At 36.8% G+C, this 26,021-nt stretch overlaps 1 protein-coding gene across 3 annotated transcripts in view; it reads left to right on the top strand.

Annotated features, from left to right (window-relative positions):
* Positions 1 to 26,021, top strand: part of hdac4 (histone deacetylase 4) — a 238,410-nt gene that overhangs the window by 196,533 nt on the left and 15,856 nt on the right. For all 3 annotated transcript variants that reach the window (XM_043249636.1, XM_043249637.1, XM_043249638.1), the window contains 6 exons: positions 1,421 to 1,476; positions 2,949 to 3,036; positions 4,360 to 4,479; positions 5,691 to 5,788; positions 19,257 to 19,375; positions 21,119 to 21,252. In XM_043249636.1, coding sequence (XP_043105571.1) covers positions 1,421 to 1,476; positions 2,949 to 3,036; positions 4,360 to 4,479; positions 5,691 to 5,788; positions 19,257 to 19,375; positions 21,119 to 21,252 — 615 coding nt within the window. The remainder of the gene's footprint in view (positions 1 to 1,420; positions 1,477 to 2,948; positions 3,037 to 4,359; positions 4,480 to 5,690; positions 5,789 to 19,256; positions 19,376 to 21,118; positions 21,253 to 26,021) is intronic.

The following is a 26,021-nucleotide window of genomic DNA, read 5'->3' as shown; positions in this document are numbered from 1 at the left end:
TTACAAGACGAAAAGTATATATGTAAACTTGCAATCGCGGAATATAAACGAGCAATCGTAAGATAAAAAGTAGCAATTACCCTCTTCATATTTTTCTTCCGTGGCAGGAATAAGCCTTGTTTGTATTGTAGCGAGGCGAACCGTAGCCTCCCCAGTGTGTGTGTGTGTGTGTGTGTGTCTGGGGTCAGGTGACCCGGGGCATCCTCAGAGCTCACCGGAAGTGACCCAAAATACACAATCTACTCACATAATGCAAACATTCCATAGCGTAACCTAACCCTGAGTGAGCTGCCGCCCACCCCAATAACATAACACACTGAAATACATCTATCATCGCATTCAGAAACCCTTGCTTCAGCCTCAACTTGCCCAGAAAAACACAATACACCTACATCATCCACTATCACCAGCTGCAATCCAGACACATTTCATTCTCTGCTTCGCACTTTTTCTCTGGATATAATAATATCCTCTGCAGCGAGGAAGGTTAATAATATCATGAGGCTGCGGGCGGCCCAGTGTGAACTGTGAGGAACGCAGCGCCATTTGTTAGCAGACTTGAAGTCCTCTCGCTAGCGGTAGCTAAGGGACGGCGTGTGGCGAGGTTTTAGCATTCAGCTGGAAATTGTGTTTTTGCAAATAAAGCCACATTTATCACTGTCCTGCTGTGTCCAAGCCAGGCTCGATGAACAGATTACAGTGTTGTCCGTTCCCACTAAAACTGAAATGTTGCATGAAATGACAAAATCACAGCTAATCCAAAAAAAAAAAAAAAAAAAAAAAAAAAAAAAAATATATATATATATATATATATATATATATATATATAAATCTCTCTTAAAAACAGCCACCTGTATTGAGTTAAATTAAATATCACTGCAAACATCAATTAAAAATTAAACAATAATTGCAAAACAATATTTTAAACTAATTTGTTAACCAGTAAATAAGGAAAGAAATTAGCTTGAATTATTTATTGGTTCTTTTATTACCTTTTTTTCCAGTTGGTTTTAAATTGTTACAAGACATAAATACATTCTTGTTACAACGCTTTGGGGTAACGCAAGAAACGCAAGTTACAAAATCAGATTACTTTTTCCAAGTAACTAGTAAAGTAACTCCTTTTTAATTTTCAAAAAAAGTAACACCAGACTGACAAGCCTCTCAACCCCATATCGGGAGAAATCAGAAATACAGAGGCATAAATTCATGTCACTTGCAAAAAACTGACAATATTATTTATTTATTTAATTTTTATTTTTTGACCAAGCACCTGTTCTAGTTATGTTGGGATGTGTGCACATTACTTCTAAGTGAAATTACTTTGCCTAAGAAAATTAGTTAAGGTGATACTGTGTGTGATTCTCACATTCAAGGTCTGTGTGTGTGTGTGTGTGTGTGTGTGTGTGCGCTCTCACAGAACGGCTTTGCTGTGGTACGACCTCCAGGACATCACGCCGAGGAAAGCACTCCCATGTACGTACTCCCTGTCTCTCCGTGATCTCAAAATAAGCTCCACAGCTGATATCAGCATCACTTTAAACACACGCAGCATCTGAAATCAGTGTGATACACACTATCCTCTCGCATAAATGAATCCCAGCACCGCAGCAGTCCGCCTGGCCAAGACAACAAGGCTTCCAGCACTCACTCTGGCTTCAGTACAGTCATACAAATTATCGGCGAGGTGAATACAGCACAGTAGGCCAACGTTATCTCCACTCTGACTCGCGCCAGTTTTATTTGGAAGGACCAGCATGTTTCAGAAAGTGCATTTTTTCGTGAGTAGAGCAGGAGTGTCAACACTGAAAAGGATTCCTATAGCTCTAGTTTAGAATAAAAGCGCAACTAATTATAAAAAGCATACATTTAAATGTAAAATTCTAAATACGCTACAATTATATCAATTTAATTATGTACTGTAAAATAAAAATCGCAAGACTGTGGCACATAGTCAATCATGTTGGAATATTTTTAACTCAGAAATTGCTTGAAAAGGTAGGAAGTGGTCTGGGGTTTCACAGACAAGGCCTAAGTCTAGTCCCAGACTAAAATGTAAATCTGAGCTGTTTCAATTGAAACAAACATCTTGAAACTGATCTTAAAACATGCCGGTGCCTATGTTTTGTCTCAAGATGCACTTTTTAAGGCATGTTAATAAAAAATTACATAAATGTCCTAATTAAACTATGGCCTAAGGGAATAGTTATATAGGGTAATATTATTTTTGTTACAACTTATATAAAAAAATATATAAATGTGACAGCAAAAGAAAAAAAAAGATAAACCTCTGACATGCTATTTGACTAAAAACATTGATACATTTTTGTTGTGTTATTTGTACGTTAGATAGATAGGTGTTTGGTTTATATTACTAAAAAACACAATCTCATAATTGATTTTGTAAGAGTTTCGGGTCCTCTCTGTATGTTCTTGGAGCTGTTTGGGTACACGTCGTCCTCAGTTGCTCAGCTCGGCAACTTGGATGCAATTTTATTTATCTTAAAGCTTGATGGTTTATCCAAATGAATGTCAGGTATCGTTAACTGGGGACTGAATTTCCTCTAATTGGCGAGTAAAAGGCCGGAGCGTCGCAGGCGCTCCTCCCATCCTCATTCCCAGTGCGTCTCCCTCATTACGGAAAGGTTAAAGTAAACGAGTGTTCCTCAGTCTCTATGGTGAAAGGTTAAATAAAAGGATTGTTCTGCGGATGGCGTGTTTGGGGAGCAGACTGAGGTTTGGTGCCTCTGCCGTGGGCCGCGGGCCAGGGCTGTTCCTACACTCTGATGTCAGGCCAGGACGCAGTGGGTGAATCGTGTCATTAGTGAAATGAGACAATCCATCAGGCCAGGAGGTCCGCGATCAGGCCCTCCACGATAGATCACACACCAGCTGACTGTTCTCTCTCACAAGCTGTTTTCTGCTTTTGTTTTTGACACACGTAACAGGGGATTTTGCTATTTCAACTCGGTCGCCATTGCAGCCAAACTCCTGCAGCAGAGACTCAACGTCAGTAAGATTCTCATTGTAGACTGGGTAAGTTCACACTCGGTCAGATCATATTTTCTCTATTAATAATGTCCACTAGAGTCACCAGTTAATCTTAGTTTCTTACTGATTCACGAACAATACGCAATATTGGTGCATATATTAACAGTGGCAAAGATAGCAAACATAATTTTCATTAAATCTGTGTAAAAAAAAATAGTTTTTATAGTTTATTATAAACATGTGCTGTAAAATGCATATACTGTATATATTATGCATAATATATATGTATATATATATATATATATATATATATATATATATATATATATAGATATAGACACACACACACACATACTTGAAAAATAAAAAAATTTTTAGAGAGAGTACACATATATATGTATATAATGTAGGCATAATTTTATTTTGGAGGTGATTAATCAATTTGACAGCACTAATTTTTAGTAAAATAGAAATATAGGAATAGGAATAAATCATAGTCATTAATCCTAAATAAAATTTAATAAAACACCAGGAAATTACATATGTTCAAATATTTTGCACGGTTATATTAGCATTATAAATATATGATTTACAAAAAAATATGTATTAAATATTTTGTAAGTAAGTATTTATTTCAAAAAAAAAAAACTAATTAATTATTGAAAATGAAATTTAATTAATAGTATTACTTAAGCCATAAAATATTAAATTAAATATTTATAAATGCACAAAATATATAAAATATTATTATAATATATTTCACTAATTCTATTAGAATTTAGATGTGTTTGCATTGGTTATGTTAGCGTTAGAGTTATTTAATGTATTACATTTTGAAGTGCAAGAATTTAGTTTTACTAACTTACTAATTCCTTTTGTAAATGAAATATTAAAATCAAAATATAAGCAATAAAATAGTTTATGGCATGTGGGACGGTGTCCGTCTGATCCTGGGCCAGCGGTAGTCTGAAATGGGTCCACATGCGCAGGAAGACGTGTGGCGTCAGGGCAGGGCTCTGCTGGGGTCATTAGGCTTTCTGGATGCCTTTTAAAAGGCCTTTCATTTCCTCCTGTCTGTCACACGGCTCTTCTGACAGACCTGGAAGCTGACCGTGACATGTAGTGGCAGACATAAAAAGAAATGAACAAAAGAATACAGCTCTCTTAAACGTCTCTCCTGCATCTCAGGCGACTCAGAATAGATTTTTACACGCTTTTCATTCCAATGCGAGTGACGACATGTCTTTTTACAGCATCTGACTTTTACATTGTTTAACCAAATATTATGGTTTTGTGCCGTTTGGACCAGATTAATGGTCACTAGAACAAACAGATGACATATGAATTGTGTTTACTGTTGTGTTTCAGGATGTTCACCATGGAAATGGGACTCAGCAGGCCTTCTACAGTGACCCTAACGTGCTGTACGTGTCTCTCCATCGCTACGATGACGGGAACTTTTTCCCTGGCAGTGGAGCCCCTGATGAGGTGGGTTTCATCAGGATTTAATATACACTGCTGTTTAAAGGTTTAGGGGCGGTAGGGTTTTTGAAAGACTCTTATCACCAATGCTGCATTTATTTGATCAAAAATACTGTCAAAACAGGAATCATTTAATAATAAAGTAATTTGATAATAATTTGATTAATTATATAGATATCACTTCAGTTGTTGACTAGTGTATATAAATAAATATTTTAGAGTAAAATATTTTTACAATTTAAAATCATTTTTGTTTGAAAATATATTAAAGTGTATTTAATATATAGTAAAGTGATTTTTTTCTTGTTGAATAAAAAAAACATTAATTAATGATTAATTTAATGATAAACGAAATAATTTTTTCATCCCAAATCAATGGCAATGAATCACACTACGTATGTACTTGCTTTGAAACATCAGAAAATATTACTTTTTCCCTAATTTCTTTTGTTTATGTTTGTTTTCAGTAAGAGGAAACTCAATTTATATTAAAAAGACGCCTTTTAAATAAAAAATGAAGGTACAGCAAACACAAAAGCATTTAAAATAAAAATAAAATAAACACAGTTTTGGAAAATGTAAAACTAAGACATATCAGAAAACATAAAGACTTTTTCTCCGCTCTATTGTAATAGATTGTTCTTTAATCCATTGAAAATTGTCAGGTTTTGCAAAAGATTTTTACTTGAATTGGTATGCTCGTGATTTTCTTTTAATTGAAAGATTGAAATTAAAAGCATTGGTGGTCCAAGACTTTTAGGCCTCACTGTATATTCTGAATATCTCAGATATCTCACATCAGCCTGACATGAGCAGAGCAAAAGACACCAGTGTTCTTCCTTTCCCTTTATTTGACTCCACTTTCTCTCGGTTATGATTAATGCTCATTATCATTAATCTGGTAAGTCAGCTCCTGCCTCTGCACTAATGAGGGGATTGAAATTTAATTGACTCCGTTGTAGCCCTGAAATCTGGTATTAGTCAAAGTCCATTTGGCTTTCGAATAAAACCTCATTACGGTTTCGCTCGGGTCATAATTGTTGGGATTTGTTCGTTATTGGCTCTGTGATATCAGTCTTAATTTAGCGGTTCCTCTGGGGAAGTCTGAAGGTTCGTGATTCGTAATGTGCGCTCATCTGCTTCAGTGAGAGGTTTTTGGGGAATCTGAGGGCGTTTAGTAAGCCGCGCGTTTAATTGAGTTGTGTATGTGTCTGTAGGTGGGCATCGGTCCAGGCATGGGCTTTAACGTGAACATGGCCTTCACCGGAGGTCTGGAGCCACCCATGGGAGACGCAGACTATCTGGCAGCATTCAGGTAACACCGCAATAAATGTATTTCACCAAACCGAGCAACGGTCTACATATTGTTTACTTATATTGAGCTTTTATTTTGAGCTGGCGGCATTTGCCGTAGTGCCGTAATGAGTTTTTTTTTGTTTAACGAAATCAAGTAGTTTTAGCCCATTTGGAATAAATTTTGGCAGCTGCATCGTATTGATTGATGAAGGAATCGGTCGACCCTTTAACGGACTCATCGGTAAATACCCTTAACTAACACGCAGTGATGTGCGCATTACAGTGTTTATGTATTTCTTTGAGCGTATAGTTATTATTTACCTCCTCTGCCTATTTATATCGCCAGCAGCTGCACAGTCAGGGATTTTATGCGGGCACATGTGGCAGAGAGTGGCCTGCTTAGGGCTGAATTTATCTTTTACTGGAGGGGCAACCCCAGTGACCTGACAGCCAGTAGAAGTGCTGTATTTCACCGCAGCGTGTGACTCGAAAAAGGACGTGATGATTGAGAGCACGGGAGAATCCTAACTGGCTCTTGAAAGCTGAGGGGAAAAGTCGGATCAGTAAACTTTTTTTTCTTTTTTGGCCTGACATGAATTGATACTAAAGATATTTCAGAAAAGAGAAGCAAAGACTCCGTTCCAAAACCTAGCGGGTTTACATAGCTTCTAAGATGAAACCTCATAACTGACCCATTTGAAACAAATCATGATTATATAGGTGTATACTACATATATTTACGTATATGCACACACGTGTATATATTTAAGAAAAATATGTTTTTATATGTTTATTATATTTATATATGATATAAGTAAATAAATATGTATATGTAAATATCATTTAAATAATTTACAGATATTTGACTAATATATATATATATATGTATGTGTGTGTATGTATATATTAGTGGTGGCATATTTTTTGCAATGCATTATGGGATTGCATTCTGCATCCTCAATTTTGACGTTCATCGAAGTTGTCTTAAAATGCACTCTTGTACTAACTTTGATGAACTTTTTTGATCCACTTCAAATGTTGACTACTTTTTATTTTAATTTATTTTGTTTACGTTTTATTTCTAATCGGTATCATACATTTTACTGATACTTTTTTGTACTGATTATATTTATTTGTAACATTTAGGCCTGTTTTCACAGACAGGTCTTAGCCTTAGCCAGGCCATAGTTCAATTGGGACATTTTTATTTCATTTTGAAATCTTGAATTTCAGTTGCTGAATTTGAAAACGTCACTGGTGTGCATCTTTAAAAAAAAAAAAAAAAAAAAAAAAAAAAAAAAAAAAAGGCATGCCATGTTTTTAAATCAGTCAGTGCAAGTCAATTTCAACTGAAATGGCTTAGATTTACATTTACTGTATTACTAGGCTGAACTTTTCTCACTGAATACTTTTCTTAATGCATTGATCAAAAAATGCATACTTTTAAATGTAAGTTTTTTTGCATGTGTTAAGTTATATTTTATTACTGACATTGTTTAGCATTGTCTGCCGGCTTAGTGATGCTGCCTTAAAATGTGTTCACAACAAGGTATTTTTTAATTGAGCTTCGTACTTTTTTCGCATTTATGTAGGTCTTTTAAAATGAAAACTACAGATGCATAACCAAATATCGCTTAACTAGCACCCACATGACAGCCAAACGGTGCGAAAAGCCCCGGGCAAAACCCCATTTTCACAGGGATTGTAGGCAGTTGTTAGAGAACGGGTTGGAGAAAGGGGGTCTTGTAACAATTTGTATAAGCACTGCTCATCCGTAGAACTGTCCCTTTTATCTGTAGCAGGGGCTGATGGGAGTCTTTGATGGTGAGCCAGTAAAGCTGAGCCCCATTAGCATTGGTGTTTGGGGCTATTAATAACCCCCTCCCTCACGGTGCAGGCGCATGGCCGATTCGAGACGCTCTTTGAAGAGGGGCCTCCGTGCCCAACGCGTTCAGGCTGCTTCAGCAGGTACACGGCTGAAATACGGGCGATGATAAGACAGGATAGCCCTCGCTCATCCCTTTTCTTCAAAAAACCGACCACCTCCTTCTCTTTGACCCAATCGGCCGGCTCTCAGTCCGTCCGACCGCTGTCGTAAATCTCTCCCCAACACGTCTTCGATAAATTCGCCTCACCTCCCTTCAGCGGCCCTTCCTCACGCAGGGTCTAAGCGATGCCAGCTGAGCCCGACCCGTCTGCGCACGTGACCTCAGATCTCCCACTGATCTCATCCGCATTAAGACGCTCCGGTTCGGCTATCGGGAATCGGTCAGTCGGAAAAGCTTTTAATGTAGTTCGATGCGCATCTTCCTTGGTAAATACCGCAGGGATGCGAGTCGCTTTACGTTTTCCGTGTGACTCACGGACACGTGCGTTGCCAGCCGCTGCACTCATACCCTGGCAAACACCTTTACGCCACCGGTCCGTTCATACGGATTCATCCGAGGCTACCGTCCCACCCAGAATGCTCTCATCCCCCTGTAGAGACGACTGCCGTTTCTGGGTAAACAAATCATTTTATAATTGCCGTGACAGATGTTGTCACTCACTTCAGGATAGCAAAGAGTCAAACGGCGATGCACGTGGTTTCTATTGGGAAAGCTGCGCTACGATTTTACGCGTTTTAATTTAGAAAAATATGCACGTCATACGTCTGAGACCAGAGGACAGATCTGAGACGGTTGTCTTAAAAGCAATGCGTTTTGAAAAAAACATTCGCAAGTATAGTTAAATTTTTCAAAATATGTTACATAAAAGCAGTTATTTCTGATGCGAAAGATAATATATTTTTAAAAAATATGTAGCAGGGGAAAAAGCTGCTCAATCACTAAAAGCAAGTTGCATGTTCTGTCTTTTATCATTCTTTTATATTTATTATTGTAAAATAATTTGCTATTATTATTATAATTATAGTATTATTATTTTTGTATGGTTGGGGTTTTTTTTACAGTTCCATGGTGTGACCTTGAAACAAAAGTTTTAAAAAATCTTGAATATATTACATGAAATGATTGATTTTTGCATGGATTGAATTGATTCTGTTGGAAATGCTGCTACTGTTTAACTCGGTATATATATATATGCATTGCTCTACTGTTTGAGTTACAGGGGCACCTGAGCTATTATTTGAATCGAATTACATGCAAATCTGCTCATGATTCATTCTGAGTCAAAGGAAAGTCTGTGTTAAGTGACTCAGAGTTGTGTTGATGGGCAGCAGTTATCTGTGTGCTGTGATAGTCCTGTGTGCCCCTGTGATCTACCCTCTCTCTACTACTCCATATCTACTCTCTCTCTCTCTCTCTCTCTCTCTCTCTCTCTCTCTCTCTCTCTCTCTCTCTCTCTCTCTCTCTCTCTCTCTCTCTCTCTCTCTCTCTCTCTCTCTCTCTCTCTCTCTCTCTCTCTCTCTCTCTCTCTCTCTCTCTCTCTCTCTCTCTCTCTCTCTCTCTCTCTCTCTCTCTCTCTCTCTCTCTCTCTCTCTCTCTCTCTCTCTCTCTCTCTCTCTCTCTCTGTCTCTCTCTCTCTCTCTCTCTCTCTCTCTCTCTCTCTCTCTCTCTCTCTCTCTCTCTCTCTCTCTCTCTCTCTCTCTCTCTCTCTCTCTCTCTCTCTCTCTCTCTCTCTCTCTCTCTCTCTCTCTCTCTCTCTCTCTCTCTCTCTCTCTCTCTCTCTCTCTCTCTCTCTCTCTCTCTCTCTCTCTCTCTCTCTCTCTCTCTCTCTCTCTCTCTCTCTCTCTCTCTCTCTCTCTCTCTCTCTCTCTCTCTCTCTCTCTCTCTCTCTCTGTCTCTCTCTCTCTCTCTCTCTCTCTCTCTCTCTCTCTCTCTCTCTCTCTCTCTCTCTCTCTCTCTCTGTGTCTCTCTCTCTCTCTCTCTCTCTCTGTCTCTGTCATCAGCTACTCCACACAAACGATTCTCAGTGTTTGATTTACTGATCCCTTGAGACTGAGAAGAGGGAACGCAACACTTCATATATTTCTGTCTACTGCCTTCCTGCTCACGTCTTTCTTTCTTTCTTTCTTTCTTTCTTTCTTTCTTTCTTTCTTTCTTTCTTTCTTTCTTCCTTTTTATTTCCATATTTGTACTTTTTTGGCTTCATTTATTTTTCTTATCTTTCTTCATTGTGTTTGTGAATCCTTCCATTCGTTGTCAGTTTTTCATTTTCGTTTCTTTCGTTATTCAATTTTTTTTTGTCCTGTCCTGTTTATTTTGGCTTTGTCCGTTCGTTTGTCCTGTATTTATTGTCCGATTATTTATATTCTGTCTTTTGTTTGTTTATTTTGTCTTTTTGTCTAGTAATTCTTCTTGTTATTTGTTTTGTTTGTTTGATTCTTCAGTATCTTTAATTGTTTGTTTTATGATTGTTCTTTTGTTTATTTTTCGTTTATTTGTTTGTTCTGCATCTTTCCTTTGATCATTTTCCATTTTTGCTTTCTTTTCTTTGTTTTTGTTCCTTTTTGTTCCTCTTTTTCCATTGCTTGTTTTTTTCGCGTGTTTTGTTGTCTTTATTTTGTTTCTTTGATATCTTTCCTTAACTCACTTGTTCGTCCGTTCTTTATTTTTTTCCTTATTTGTTTAATTGGTCTTCATTTTTTTTTCCCTCCTTCTGTATTTTTCTTTCAGACTCGTTTCCCATCTTTCTTCTCACTTATCACTTTCCCTCTTAATGCATGCCTCTTTCTTGTTCACCCTCGTTTTTTTTCCTCCCCCCTTCTCTCCCTCCGCTCGCCGCGTTTCCTCCTCAGCGATGTTTTGTGGGCCTCTCGAGACAATGCATGCCTTACGGGCAGCACCTTCTTATTTAGACCCAGCCAGTGCCACGTTGCATTTGCAGGGGATCAACCCTAGGATGAAGAAAGGAGGGAGAAAAAAGATAAGAAAATTGGCTCTAATGAAAACCAGAAGCCCAGGCACTCTCACCATGAACTTGGAAACAGAAAGGAGAATTGAAGTTAATTCAAAACAGCTTTTTGCAATGCCAGATGACAAGGCTTTGAAGTGCCCCCCTCCCCGCCGCCTTTACTCTTTGCGTTCTCGCTTTTCTCCGTTGGACGGGGGAGCGATTGGAAAAGCCTTTGAGACTGATGGATAGCCATGTCTAGCGTTAACCCTTCGGTGGCCGTTTTCTTTTCGTTTTACAAGTGCAGGATCTTCTGCTCCAAACCGCTCTTGGCATGTTCCAGCTCTGGGATTTGGTGAACCCGTGAGGTGGGATCAGTTTTCGAGAGCCTCGTGGTTCCAGTCCATGTAATTTGTCTCAGTCCATTGCAAGGAAATTTGCGCAGGCTAATACTAATTACCAGTCATAAATCCTTGCCTCATCTTGCACGTCATGGTTGAGTCTTCCTCATCTGCGGATCCGTTTTCTGGGTGCCCCCCTGGCAAACATGACAGAAAGTTTCCCTGGATAAGCTTTTGGATGAGGATTCAGAGTTCGGGGCGGAGTGGATGAGCGTCTAGAGAGATGGAGGTCGCCGTTTGTCTTGTTCGTGCCATGAGAGGAAGACGTTTCCAGAGTGTTTGTGTGAGAGACGGAAAGAAAAAGCGTCTACAACATTGTATATCCCAGACACGCGGTCCTGTGCTCTCATGCCAAGCTCCGCTGTCTTCCCACCGACCCCACAGTGAGGCAGATGGGCTGCCACTGGGGAGGAGAGGAGGAGGAGGACGATGAAGAGCTTCTCACGCTCTGGAGCCTTGCGTTCCTGAGACTCCAAGCCTGTTTTCACACTTGCTTTGACTGTTCGGTCCGAACCACAGTTTGACAAATTGTGAACCGTCTTGGAGTTCACATGAATCCAACTTTAACTGTTTGTTTATGTCTGTCTGTCTTTTGCTTGTTTGCTTGTCCTTTCTTCTTCCCTTCTTTTTTTGTTCTTACTTCCATCCTTCATCCCTTCCTTTGTTTCATGTCCGTTTGTTTACTCATTTTGTCTTTTGTTTGTTTGTAGTTTTTCATCTTTCTTTTTTTCTTTTTTTTCCGCTGCAAGTTATTCTTGATTACTCGCATTTTAGGTTCATGTGAATCTTTCAAATCATCTCAGGTGCAGTTCCTTGTTATCCATCATATCTAAAAAGTGATTTAACATCCACCTAACACTCTGACATCAACTAGATGGCAAAACCTCCTTTGTGAAACACAAAAGCATCAGTAAGCATATAAACACCACTTAATTCATGTGAAATAACTGTCATTTGTAGCCATTATTATATCATTTGATTTAAACAAACGGTTTTATTCACACACACACACACACACACACATATATATATATATATATATATATATATATATATATATATATATATATATATATATATATATATAAAAATACTCACAATTCAGAATTGTTCATAGCTCACGATTTTCTGATTTTCACAATTGATATATTCAAATTAGAGAGATGAAGTTGCAATTTTAAGAAAAAGTCAGAATTATGAGATCCAAATTTTGAATTGCTAATTTCTATAACTTTTTTTTACATTTTTTTTTTTTTTTATTCCATGAAAAGACTTCCGTGATATACAGTACATCAAAAACTAAATTATCAAAATGATTTCCTGAAATTATCAAACACCTTTTTACACAGCGCGTATTCAATTCACTAAAACAGTGTGAGCAGAAATGGTTTATTTTACATTGACAAGGTTGGTAGATTTTTTAAATCGATACAAAAGGAAACCAACATTTTTGCGAATCGTCCAAGGCACCATGATTATCAGCCAATGCTGATAATCCTAAATTGGCTAAAAAAAATTGACCTGGCCAATATTTAGTCATGTCTGTTTTGAGTTACTTGTCATATCTGCTTGCCAGTTTCTAAAAAAAAAAAAAAAAATGTATATTAGAGCATAAGTTTGAGTATTTTGTTCTCGTGTTTCGCCCTTGAATTTCAGCTGCAGTGATAGTGAGAGAATCCAGATATTTGCTTTCTTTCAATTATGTCATTAGTGAACGTAGAGCCCTAACCGCGGTCTGCAGAGATCCTCTCTGTGAGTTGTCTTTTTCTGATCCGACTGTCAGGCGGATGGTCCGCTGGATCTGAAGGGGCCCCTGCATGCGAGTTCTGGGGGAACGTGATACTGTGTTCAGGTGCAGCGTGTGAGGCCATGAACATTTCCCAGCGGCCCTCTCTGTGCAGAGTGAGCTCATGACTGATGAGAGCCGCAGCGCATGATGCATACCCGGCGTTTGTGAAGGACTCCGTTCGCTGTCTTTCATCAGTCATGGAAAAATATGGAAATATTAGTGGTGTTTTTCGGTTCTGGAAAAGTGTGCTAAGTTCCTATTGTTTTTGTTTATCTTTTTTTTTTTCTTCCTTCAATAGAACTGTTTTAGTTAGAAAACTGAGTTGACTTGATCCTTGAAAACAACCCCTTCTCTTATTTTTACTTCCACACATTTAGAATGAACAAACGAACATGGTGTTTTTCTTCTTTATTGTTGTTATGAGTATTTTCATCAGACAGCTATATTTATGTTTAATAAAGTTACCTATACTTTGCCATGAGAATAAATTTACTGAACCTAAACATAGAAGCCTGATAAAAATGCTTATTTTAGATAAATTTTAGATGAATTTCAGACAGCATTTTGCAAACACACACACACACACAGACACACACACACATATATATATATATATATATATATATATATATATATATATATATATATATATATATATATATATATATATATATATATATATATATATATATATATATATATATATATATATATTTATATATATTTATGTATATATATATGTGTGTGTGTGTGTGTGTGTGTGTGTGTGTGTGCTGGAGTATACATATATACATAAAAAGTTAATAATTGTGAGAAAAGGTAAACATGCTAGAAATTACATGGAAAAAAATCACAATATTTCACAATTACTTTTTTATTTTTATTCACAGGTGAAACTGTGAACTGCGTAAACATTCAGTCCTAGCTTTCGCATCAAATGTTAATCCAATAACTAAGTAATAAGTTATAAAATATCACGGCAAGTCACTAGTGAGCAAGTGTGGGAACCCTGAGCAGGTTGCCATTACTACTAGCTAAATATAGTTTGAGAGGAGAGAGGTGAAGACTTCAGAAAAGCAGGCATCTCGAAGTTCGTATCTGCGAGTGTGAGAGTCGCGGTCTGGAGAAAACACATCAAAGGTCAAAAGGATTTGGCAGAGGCCCTATCTTCTCGTGAGAAATGATCCCTTGGCTTCTCGTCTCCGTATCCTGCTCCGGAGCCTGACGCCGGGGCCTCAGTAAGACTCGCACGGGAGCTCCTGGAGAGAAAACATCACATAAGACCTGCAGAACTGAGCGTGCTTGAGGAACGAGGGGCCTCCTGCTCGTTCTCCGACGCTGTTGGTCCTCAAAGTGGAGTGGTGTGATTTGATTTGTGTGCTTTTTGTGTCTGTGTGGTCTAGCCGGTGATTAATCCAGCGCTTTTTTTTTTTTTTTTTTTGAGGCTGTTGGATTGAAATGCAGGAATGATCATATCCCTCAGCAGAAGCGGCTATAAAGAGACCAAATAAGCTGACAGTCAGCAGAGACAGGAGTTTGGATGGCTCTCGCTCCGAGCAGGATGCAGCTACGTGGGTCGTAAATCTCAGCATCCATGGCCTAATTAGTAAAGCTCTTTTTCATCTCCGCATCGACGCTGTCTGATTCATGAGAGCGCGGGCTTTAAAGAAGACTTTTCCACACGGGCTTGATAATTGATCGTGCGGTTTCCAGAGAAGAGGCGCGTTTTTTTGTGGCGGGGGGGGGGTTTGGGGCTAATGTGATGATGCAAGCAGTTTTGGCGGGCGCCTGAAACCAGCTCGTCTCCGAACATCAAAAGGGAAGACGGAAGGTTCTGGCCGCTCGCCCGCACCGCTGCTGTCATACCGAGGACCCCTCTGTGAGTCTGCGGCTGCCCTCAGAGTGCCTGCGGCCTGTGTGTAAAAAAAAACCTCAAGCTTTGATTTGCCCGGGGCTAGACTGGAGGAAGACTTTATGTGGGCGTCCTGCTGCTGTTTCTGGCAGGTTGGGAGGCCCTCGATGTGAGGTGTCACCTGTGATGGAAAGTGTGACCGTTCAGCAATGCTCAGCCTTTTTTTTCTTGCTGCGTTAGTGAACAAAGGTTTCATTAATAGGCATTCCAGACGGAGATCTTGACCTTGAAGAGATCGGTTCAGCCAAAAATGAAAAATTCATTCATTTATTAATCTTCGTGTTGTTCCAAAACCTGACTGGCTACAAAGCACAAAGAAATATTTTTTAATAAATGCCAATTCAATACCACAGAGCAGGTGCTATGTTCAGTGATAAATATATTAATAAAATATTTATATATTTTATATATAAAAATCTATCTATCTATCTATCACATACATAGTCCAAACTAAATATATTTTATTTTTATTTTATTTTTTTACATATTTTACTTCAATTTGACATCATTAAACATTCACTTACAGTTCATCTTTATTTTATTTTAATGCTTAAATAGTTTCATTAAATGTAATCTTTAGACAACTGCAAAAATTATTTTATATTTTATTTATAATTTATACTGTACATTATAATGTCGTGCATTTAAATGGATTAATTTGACATTTTTGTTTCATTTTTATTTATTTTATTTTAATCTTAATACTGGCTTTTTGGCTAAACCATTACAATAATTGTTGCGTTTGGCCCGATATGGTATAATTTTAATATCCTTGCATGCCTAGCCTAACCTAACATATCTTCTTATTTTTTTTTGATCCTGCAAGTTTATTTTCAAGCACTGGTTTAAAGACATGTACTAGCACGAGTCACTGTTGACCGTCAAAATAGTATCAAGAGAGCTTGTTTTCTCCAGCTGCCCACACAGACACCGCAGCGCTTACCCAGACAGCACCGAAAACACTGCATGTGTGATGACATTTCAACCGCTTTTCTGTGACGCAAACCCTGCTCGACTCTCAAAGCCTGCTGTCATCCTCTCTGAAGCCGCTAGACCTCCGGTAATTGGGGCGGTGCAGTCAGCTGGGCACGGTGTGGGGCGCAGGGAGGAACTGAGGTGAGGTTAGGTACTTCAGAATGGAAAATATAAAACACAGCTGTGGACCTTGGCCATCTTAGGAGCTGGGCTGTTTGCCCGCCTGCGGCGAGAGGACAAGTGCCATGTTCCAGAGGCCGGTGAAATTCCAACCACATCCAACCGGAGCTGAAGTATATTGTGCGACAGGGCACCGCAGTTAATGCCATGCAAAATAGCTGCGTGCGAAAGAAACCTCCCTGCGAGGAGCATGCTTTAGCCATCGTCGCCATGTCTAATAAGGCTAAGCTGTGTCATGTCAAGGGATTTATAAAAAAAACATTTTGTTAAACGTTATGCGACACTATGCCCCATACCTGCATTTTTGGAAAGCGTCTCTTTCAATAATTCAGGGATAATTTTAGAGCTCTATATATATATATATATATATATATATATATATATATATATATATATATATATATATATATATATATATATATATATATATATATATATATAGTATGTATAGTATGTATGTGCACTGTATTTATTATGTATATATAAATACATACACATACAGTATTTTGAAAATGCTTACGTGTTTATAGATTTATATGTTCATATTCCTTTATTTTATTTTTATATATATATATATATATATATATATATATATATATATATATATATATATAATGTATATTTTTAAGTATAATTTAAATATTTAAACAAATAGACATTTTAACAATATATAATTTTCTACTGTATATATTCTTTTTATATACTGTTAAAATATATATTTATATATATATATATATATATAGAGAGAGAGAGAGAGAGACTATTTTTTTATTTGGACACAAAAATGCTTTGGCATGTAGACATTTTGCTTTTCAAAGTCAGTCAGTTTTTGTCATAACCATTTTTCTCATGTGCTTAATTACAGGCATCTTTGTAAATAAATTATATTGTCACATGATACAGTCTGTTAGTTTAGGGTGGGTGACACATTTTACCCTGCTCTCCCCCACAACGTCAACCGACTGCAGGGAATCTTTATTAACAGACGTCGGCCATTGCAGTGGAACCTTACACAAATCAAGCCAGTAACGTCAGCTACACCTACACTGGAGCAAAGAGCGCCAAGCCTCCCGCCCCACCAAGCCCAAGTTATATATCCAATTTCTCCAGCTGCAGTTCAGAAAGAGAGATCTGCCGTCTTAATATAGCCTCACAGCTGTGAGCCCAGAAGGAATGCAGGGCCTGGCCGCAGTCATAAACTCGAAGTCAGAATATCCTCCGCCTAATCAATGTGCGTGTCGTCTTCTTCCGACGTGAGCTTTGATGACCCTTACAAAGTCTGATCGCCATTGCCAAGACAAACTGAATCGGAGGGTGTGTGCATATGCATGTGTGTGTGTGTGTGTGTCTTACAGACAGAACGGCTGGGATTGTTTTCACGCCATGCACACACCCCAGTCGTGTTGTCATACAACCTCTGCCGAGCTCCAGGCCGGCGAGTCCCGACTGCTCAGGCAATCTCGGTTTAGGAATCGCAGCTCCACCGCAGAATGGGCCGTTAAAACCGCGCTCGTCCCATGAATCATGCTGAATCTAGTTTTGTTTCTTGGAATTTAAATGTTTCTGCTCTTCCCATGATGGCAACTGGTGTTTTGGGGGAGTTTTGGCTATATTTAACGCACAATGCACGCTGCTTCATCATCTTTGGGTTGTTTGCCATCAGTGTTTTAAGGGATTTTTCACACAGAAATTCCAATTGTCGTCATTTCCACAGCTTTATGTCATTCCAAAGCTTTATGACTTTTTTTTTACGGTTGCGAAACACAAAACAAGGCTGTTTGCAGAATGTTCACGCTGCTCTCTCTGTGACTTTTACACTATTTTAAAAGTCTTTAATAGCTTAACATTAATTAAACGCCACGTCACCGGTCATTGATAATTTAGCTTGAAATGTCTTGGTCAGCCTTCACTTTTTATTGTATGGGAATAAGAGCTGAAACATTACACTTTTCCTTTATCTTTTATGTTCCAGGGGTGGACTTTTATTAAAAATAGCGGATTTCAACACTTTAATTTTCTTTAATGAATGCTGTATTTTAAATCTTAGAGGCAGTGCTAACTCTCATTTTGCAGAAAAAATACTGTCAGGATTTACTAAAGACGCAAAATTAGTGGAAATTAGCGTGAAAAGATGCGGAAGCAGCGACTTGCATTATTGAATGTGCCTTTGTGGGGGTTTCCTATTTAATCTGTACATTTATGGAAGGGGAGCATTTAAATGAATCACTCAACACTATTTAGGAAGATTTGCGCTCTTCGGGTTCACTGGTATTTTCATCTTTATTTAACAGCCCCAAAAAGCAAGTCTTAAAGCATGCATTCATTTGGACTGATGTTGATAATATGCATTGATCATTATGGAAATGAGAAGTTGCATTTTCCAGTAAATGACCTGAAATTTTTCCTCTTATTTGGGTTTTTACTGAATTGCACTTTAATGATTTATTGATTTATTTATTAGGCATTCATCATCCTTGCATATCAAAATAGTTGCAATGGATTCTCAAAAAACATAGAATAGAACTTTTTTTTTTTTTATGATGCTCAAGAGTTTCAGAAATAGTGTATAAAACTAATTGAGGTCGTATTCATTTTTAAACATGCAAAAAAATAGGATTTGGCGTTCAATGGCCTGTATTTATTTTTATTTATCTTTATTTATTTTTGCTCATTTTCGCGTGTCCTTTATTTTTTTAGACAGACCTAGAAGTTCATTTTAATATTTTTTTTGCGTAAGAATTATTTTTGCCAGTTTTCAAAAAAGGACGCGAAGAAAATAAAGTACAATCGTGGTAATTGTTGCTTCAAGCTAATTTCAAGCTAATTTTTTTGTTGTAAATGAAGCAGTGTTTACTGGAATACATTTTGCAAGGAAATCTTTCATTTTGCAAGGAAGTCTTTAACTTAATGTGTAATTCAATGTTACTTGACATTTCTTTGGAGTAAATTGTTTCATACGCCATTTCTTTCAGTATATAGCGAAGATTTGTTTAAAATGTCACTTCCATCCCAGAACACGATACACGTTATGTGTCGCGGTGGACACCGTGATGGAAATACAAAATAACAATGTGTTCATTGTTCACAATTTTCATGTGAATTCTCAAAATTCAAAACCAAATTCCCGTGTGTCCGTTGTTCTCATATCCATTGTTATCAGAAAAAATAAACTAGCGAAGAGGTGAAAGGTTAGTTTTAGGTGGTTTTATTTTCCACGTCCGAAGGGACAGAAGTGCCCGTAGCTGGAAAAACCACTTATAAATATCTCCTCCAAAGTAAATAATAAAGGATAAGAAAAACCGATGGTGAATAAATAATGAGCAAACTTTCGTTCCTGGCTGAACTTTCCTTTCAGGAACTCACAAGCTCTTGTTTTTTTTTTTGTTTTTTTTTGAAGGACGGTGGTGATGCCAATCGCGAACGAGTTCGCTCCAGACGTGGTGCTGGTTTCTTCGGGCTTCGACGCTGTGGAGGGGCATGCACCGCCTCTGGGAGGATACAAGCTCACGGCCAAATGTAAGTGCTCCGTGTTCGCCTGTACTTACGGAGATTCTCGTGGGATGAAGCGGTTGGGAGCAAAAAGATGAGTCACTGACGTGGAAGTCAGCCTTTGTCCCACTCCTCTCTCTCTTTGCTCGTTTCTCATGTCTAAAAGCTTTCATTTCAGTCAAATTTATCACGTGCTAATACCACAAAAACAAGAGACCACACTCTTGTGTGCAAAGTCTGATCCCAGAAGGGAGGGATTGTACCAGTCATCCTTTCTCATACTTCCAGATCCCCGATGTTTTTCCTTCTTTGTTCCCATGTGTGCGTATTATCAAGATGGCATTCCGGGCCTGTTTCTAAATCAAACATTTAATGATTGTACAGCACTTGTTGTTGGGCTCCAAAAGGCTGCTTTTATCCTGTTAGAGGGATCATAAGGCCGGCTCTTGTAGATTACATCTCCTGGTGAAAGCTGTCCATATGTCAGCTCTGGAAACACAAAGTAGAAACACTGCTCTTTCAAAACATTTGCCCAGAGTCTAAAGAAAGACAGGTTTGTCCGGTCTGAATTTGCACCATTCTTGCATCTGAAAGTAACTTGAAATCAGATTCGGTCCTCTGCTGATCTAAGAATGGCTTGATGATCTGTGACGGCATTTGTTTTTCATTTATCTGCTGATCTTAAAGGAACAAGTCACCCATTAAATAATTCTGATGTAATTTAGTCACCCTCATGTCGTTCCAGACTTCTTGATCTGTTTAATATGACGGTTCATAATGACCAAATGTCGTATGAGCTTTTAAAAGGATAACAAAAAAATCATAAAAATAGGCTGCGTTATTTGTATGCCGTATTTCTGTATGTGTAGGACATTGAATTAAATGCATTTGTTGAATATGAGGCCTCGAGATCCCGTTATTATAGTTAACACAAACTAAAACCATAAAAATCTGAAAATAAATAATAACAATAAAATAAAATTGTGGTAAAATAAGCTTAAAATTTAAATTAGCTAGCTGCCAAGGCAGTATTTTTCGTTATTTAGTATTTACTTGAAGTATTAACTAAAAAAACTAGAACTAATAAATTAAATAGAAAGATAACATTCTGATTTTATTCAGAACAACTAAAACTATGTAGTATATGAATATAGTAGATGAATGATTCTTTAAAAAAAAATGCATTTTGTTTAAATTTCAGGTTTTTTTCACCTCATACAAATGTCTTATGATGCACCAATACAAAATAACAGCATAAAGGCTTAAAACGACACCAGGATGCACAAATGACATTTTCCGCGTTAGGAGCACTGTTCCTTTAAGAGAGACGTGCACCAGCTATTCAGAGGAGTTCCTCAGTTCTGGTGCAATTAGTGTTGTATCAGGTTCTCGGTGGTTGAGCCGAGCTGTATGGTGTTGAAGAACGTCTCCTTCGTGCCAGTGAAGAATTAAAACAAAATAAAATAATCTAGAATGGCCTTGAATGTGAATCTCTGGGGAAGGGAGGTATAGTCGGATGCATATATTCAAACAAAGATCAAAAGATGCCTGCGGCCAAAATGCTAAGCCGCATTTATTAAAATTAAACCTGCCTCGTATTATACGTTTAGGCCCAGTAAATCCAGAGTGCCGTCTTTTTAACAGAGAGAATGTGATGTAATACTGTCTTATTTTCTCCCTCTCTCCATTTTTTCTTCATCTCTGGTTCCTTTGATCAAAGGCCAGCCACCGGTAACCCCCTCTTGTATTTCCTGTCTCCCCCTTCGGCAGGTTTTGGCTACCTGACCAAGCAGCTGATGGGACTGGCCGGCGGCCGGCTGGTGCTCGCACTGGAGGGGGGTCACGACCTCACCGCCATTTGCGATGCCTCCGAAGCATGTGTTTCTGCTTTGCTTGGAAACGAGGTAAGAGCCGACTGGAGATCAGACGGGGATGGTGACTCAGGGACGGACAGGGCTTTATGAATGGAGGAAAAGATGAAGAGATTTTACAGAGTGACAACATCCTCCAATATGGATTTTTTTTTCATTCAGATTTGACTTGCCCCGAAGCGCTGAACGGAACTGGAAAAACAGTTACAGTGTTCCTGCCTTTCATTATTTGGATAGGCAGACTTATGTTATTAAATGATGAAAGAAATTACGAATGTGATAGTTTTTAAAAGAAATTGTATAAAAATATATATATTTTAGAATTTATTTAAAAAGTACATTTGAAATTTATATAATCACACACATACATAATTTGGCAATAAAAATTGGTAATAATAATTTATAATAAAAATGTATTATAATTAAAAATGTATTTACTCAACTTGAATATATATATATATATATATATATATATATATATATATATATATATATAACAAATGTAAAAGATTAATTGTTTGACGGTACTACTTATTTTTATAGGAAAATGTATTATTATTTTTAATATTTAACATTTATTTTTTTATTAGACAAATTTAAATCGAAAAAGTAAAATATTATTTAAATCGTATATTTTAAGCATTTATGCACATCTCCTATTGGTCTAAGATAGACATAATTTTGAGTCAGGTAGACATATTTTTACACCATGAATTTGTGTTTTCAAGGCAGCGCGTTAAGTTATAAATAGTTAAAGTTTTACAAAAGAATCTCAAGAAGTGTGTGTCATCTGCCCAGTGTTTCTGCGAGCTGATTTCACAGTGATGACCCATCAGGTGAACTCTCTCTCTCTCACTGGCCCCGGGGCCCTGTTTCGTCAAGCTCTGTCCTTTTTCCTCCCACCCAGCTTTTTGTCTAGGGTGTCACAAATGAAATGTTTGTCAGGGTGTGTAGTTAGCAGCTGGCCAGCCACCGAGGTTCACGCTCATAATCCAGCCTGAGGATGGGAGGGAAAGAATAGCAAACGCTTCACTGTCCGCACGCACGCAAACAAGACAAATGAAGCTGTAGGGCGTCATTTATCTGCTTGTCTCTGTGTCAGAGGAAGAATCATTTCTTTTATGTTCACATCTCTCATCTTCACTGCTATTCTTTCTATTCATCTCCTTTCATTCAGGGCCTTCCTTTTTGTTTCTAAATCAAATACGCTCTCATTTTGGCTCTAAACAGCACACTAAATCTAAATCAGCCTCATAAGTGAGTGTTTTGGAACACGTCTACATAGGCAGCAGCTTATTGCATCCATCCTCAAATGGTTTCAGTTGAGTTTGACATTAGATAAGATAAATACTCGATACTCTAGCCAGTAAAAAATACTATAGCACAACCAAATATTAGGCCTATTATGCTCACAAGGTTTTTGAATCTCTGCCTCTGTACTTTCTTGGACATTTTGATTGTCTGTCTCTTCCTCTCTCTTCCTCTCTCCATATGGCAAAAACAGATGTGTGTATATATATATATGATGTGTGCCTGTGTGTGTCTGTGTATTATACATGTTGGTTATCTAATATATATATATATATATATATATATATATATACAAATATATATATAGAAATATAAATATATATATATATATATACAAATATAAATATAAAAATACTGCTAATATTCTTATAAATAAATATTTATTTTAGCTTTCAACATTTTCGTTTATTATATATTCTAATATATTTTGGTCATTGGTATTTTTGTTATACATATATTTACATTTAATAATGTTATTGTCATTATTAATTACGGGAAAAGTAATACTAACTAAAAATCATAACTAAACTCTAACTGTAATTCATATTTTAGTGCTCATATTTTCTCATATATTTATTGTAAATCCAAAATACATACATTTGTATTGTAATGCATTTACACAACATGCATTATAAGATTAGAAACACATTTCCTTGATACTTGATGCATATTTTGTAATATCGGTATATATTTTTAAGATATATTTTACTTATATATTCCATTAACCCACAAACATATACTAAACTTTTAAGTTATACATGAGTATGTGTTTATATTTATATATATATATATATATATATATATATATATATATATATATATATATATATATATATATATATGTATATGTATATATATGTATATATATATATATATATATATATATATGTGTGTGTGTATATATATATATGTGTATATATATATATATATATATATATATATATATATATATATATATATATATATATATATATATATATGTGTGTGTGTGTGTGTGTGTGTGTGTGTGTGTGTGTGTATATAATGTTTAAAGCATGCTAAAGTATAAACTATCATCTCTGTGCTTTTGTCTATGTCCCCTTATTTTTAGTTCTGCTTTTCAGAGATAAATTCCTTGAAAGATTCTTTGTGATATGATCTACTCAAAGGAATTATGCTTAAAATAAACAGAATTAGAAATAGAATACCGGAGATCCTAACTAAGGCTGGATTAAAGGTCTGTAACAAGGACCTGCTGCAGTGAAATGGCTTTTGCTTAGTTTTATACTTGTATTTAATATGGTTTCTTTATACAAAAATTAATACAGTCCTCGCGTTGCCTTTCTAAAAATAGATGGTCGGTCATATTTAGCTGATCTGTTTGACAGAATTACATACCAAAACAGTTTTAAACGAAGCGACAGGCCTTCGGTGTGTTCGTGAGAGTTCTCACAGAGTTTGCTTCAGCTAGGAGAAGAGAACCTGTTAAAGCCATCCACACAGACCCAGCGAGCCTCTAAAACACACGGATCCCCGTTTTTACACTGGGTCTGTGGGTTTGTTGGGAGTTAGTGTGCAGAGCGGTGTGAAGCTCTAGAGACAGGCCTGTAAATATGTTCCTGTTCCTGGTTAAGTTGAACTGGCTCTACTCCGTTTCTGAGGATGAGAGGAACATAAACAGGATAATTAGACGGTATGATGTCTCCGTGTCTTCTGCACCAGAAATTAGGCTTTTGCTATTTTAATATAGCACTCTCAGCCAAATAAAAAAGTATTTTTTCTTATTCATGTTAGCTTGTACTGTTTATTCAAGCCAGAGCTTGCATGTAATATTTTTCATTGCATCCAGCATAAATATAATGACTTTTTATGTTTTTATCATTATTATCACTAGTGTTGTTATTATTATCACCTTCTCATTGAGTAATAGAGTATTTTTTGAATATTTAATACAGTCAAATCATTCTGTCATTTCCTATCATTATTTGAATTTATATGTTACATGAATAAAGTATATTAATCTAATATGTTTGAGATGTATAGAGAGAGAGATCAAATACACAAATTATATTTATTATATAAAATTATATGAAGTGCCAAACAGGAAACTATAAAGAACTGTGACTATATATATATATATATATATATATATATATATATATATATATATATATATCAGAATATATAGTTGTAAGTGTGAATATTTAATCAGAATATATAAATATAAAATTTTTAAATGTTTGTACAATTATATTTCCAGAATTAGAACTATATATTCACGATTTACATTATATAATAGCATGCATATATATATATATATATATATATATATATATATATATATATATATATATATATATATATATATATATTTCTTTTTTATATATATATATATATATATATATATATATATATATATATATATATATATATATATATATATATATATATACAGACGTGGACAAATTGTTGGTACCCTTTGGTCAATGAAAGAAAAAGTCACAATGGTCACAGAAATAACTTTAATCTGACAAAAGTAATAATAAATAAAATTCTATAAATGTTAACCAATGAAAGTCAGACATTGTTTTTCAACCATGCTTCAACAGAATTATTAAAAAAAATAAACTCATGAAACAGACCTGGACAAAAATGATGGTACCCCTAACTTAATATTTTGTTGCGCAACCTTTGAGGCAATCACTGCAATCAAACGCTTCCTGTAACTGTCAATGAGACTTCTGCACCTCTCAGCAGGTATTTTGGCCCACTCCTCATGAGCAAACTGCTCCAGTTGTGTCCGGTTTGAAGGGTGCCTTTTCCAGACTGCATGTTTCAGCTCCTTCCAAAGATGCTCAATAGGATTGAGGTCAGGGCTCATAGAAGGCCACTTTACAATAGTCCAATTTTTTCCTCTTAGCCATTCTTGGGTGTTTTTAGCGGTGTGTTTTGGGTCATTGTCCTGTTGCAAGACCCATGACCTGCGACTGAGACCAAGCTTTCTGACACTGGCTAGTACATTTCTCTCTCTAGAATTCCTTGATAGTCTTGAGATTTCATTGTACCCTGCACAGATTCAAGACACCCTGTGCCAGACGCAGCAAAGCAGCCCCAGAACATAACAGAGCCTCCTCCATGTTTCACAGTAGGGACAGTGTTCTTTTCTTGATATGCTTCATTTTTTTCGTCTGTGAACATACAGCTGATGTGCCTTGGCAAAAACTTCGATTTTGTCTCATCTGTCCACAGGACATTCTCCCAGAAGCTTTGTGGCTTGTCAACATGTAGTTTGGCATATTCCAGTCTTGCTTTTTTATGATTCGTTTTCAACAATGGTGTCCTCCTTGGTCGTTTCCCATGTAGTCCACTTTGGCTCAAACAACGACGGGATGGTGCGATCTGACACTGATGTTCCTTGAGCATGAAGTTCACCTTGAATCTCTTTAGAAGTCTTTCTAGGCTCTTTTGTTACCATTCGGATTATCCGTCTCTTAGATTTGTCATCAATTTTC

The sequence above is a fragment of the Puntigrus tetrazona genome, chromosome 9, assembly GCF_018831695.1.
Source record: "Puntigrus tetrazona isolate hp1 chromosome 9, ASM1883169v1, whole genome shotgun sequence".
NCBI lineage: Eukaryota > Metazoa > Chordata > Actinopteri > Cypriniformes > Cyprinidae > Puntigrus > Puntigrus tetrazona.
This window is presented reverse-complemented; position numbering and strand designations above follow the sequence as displayed.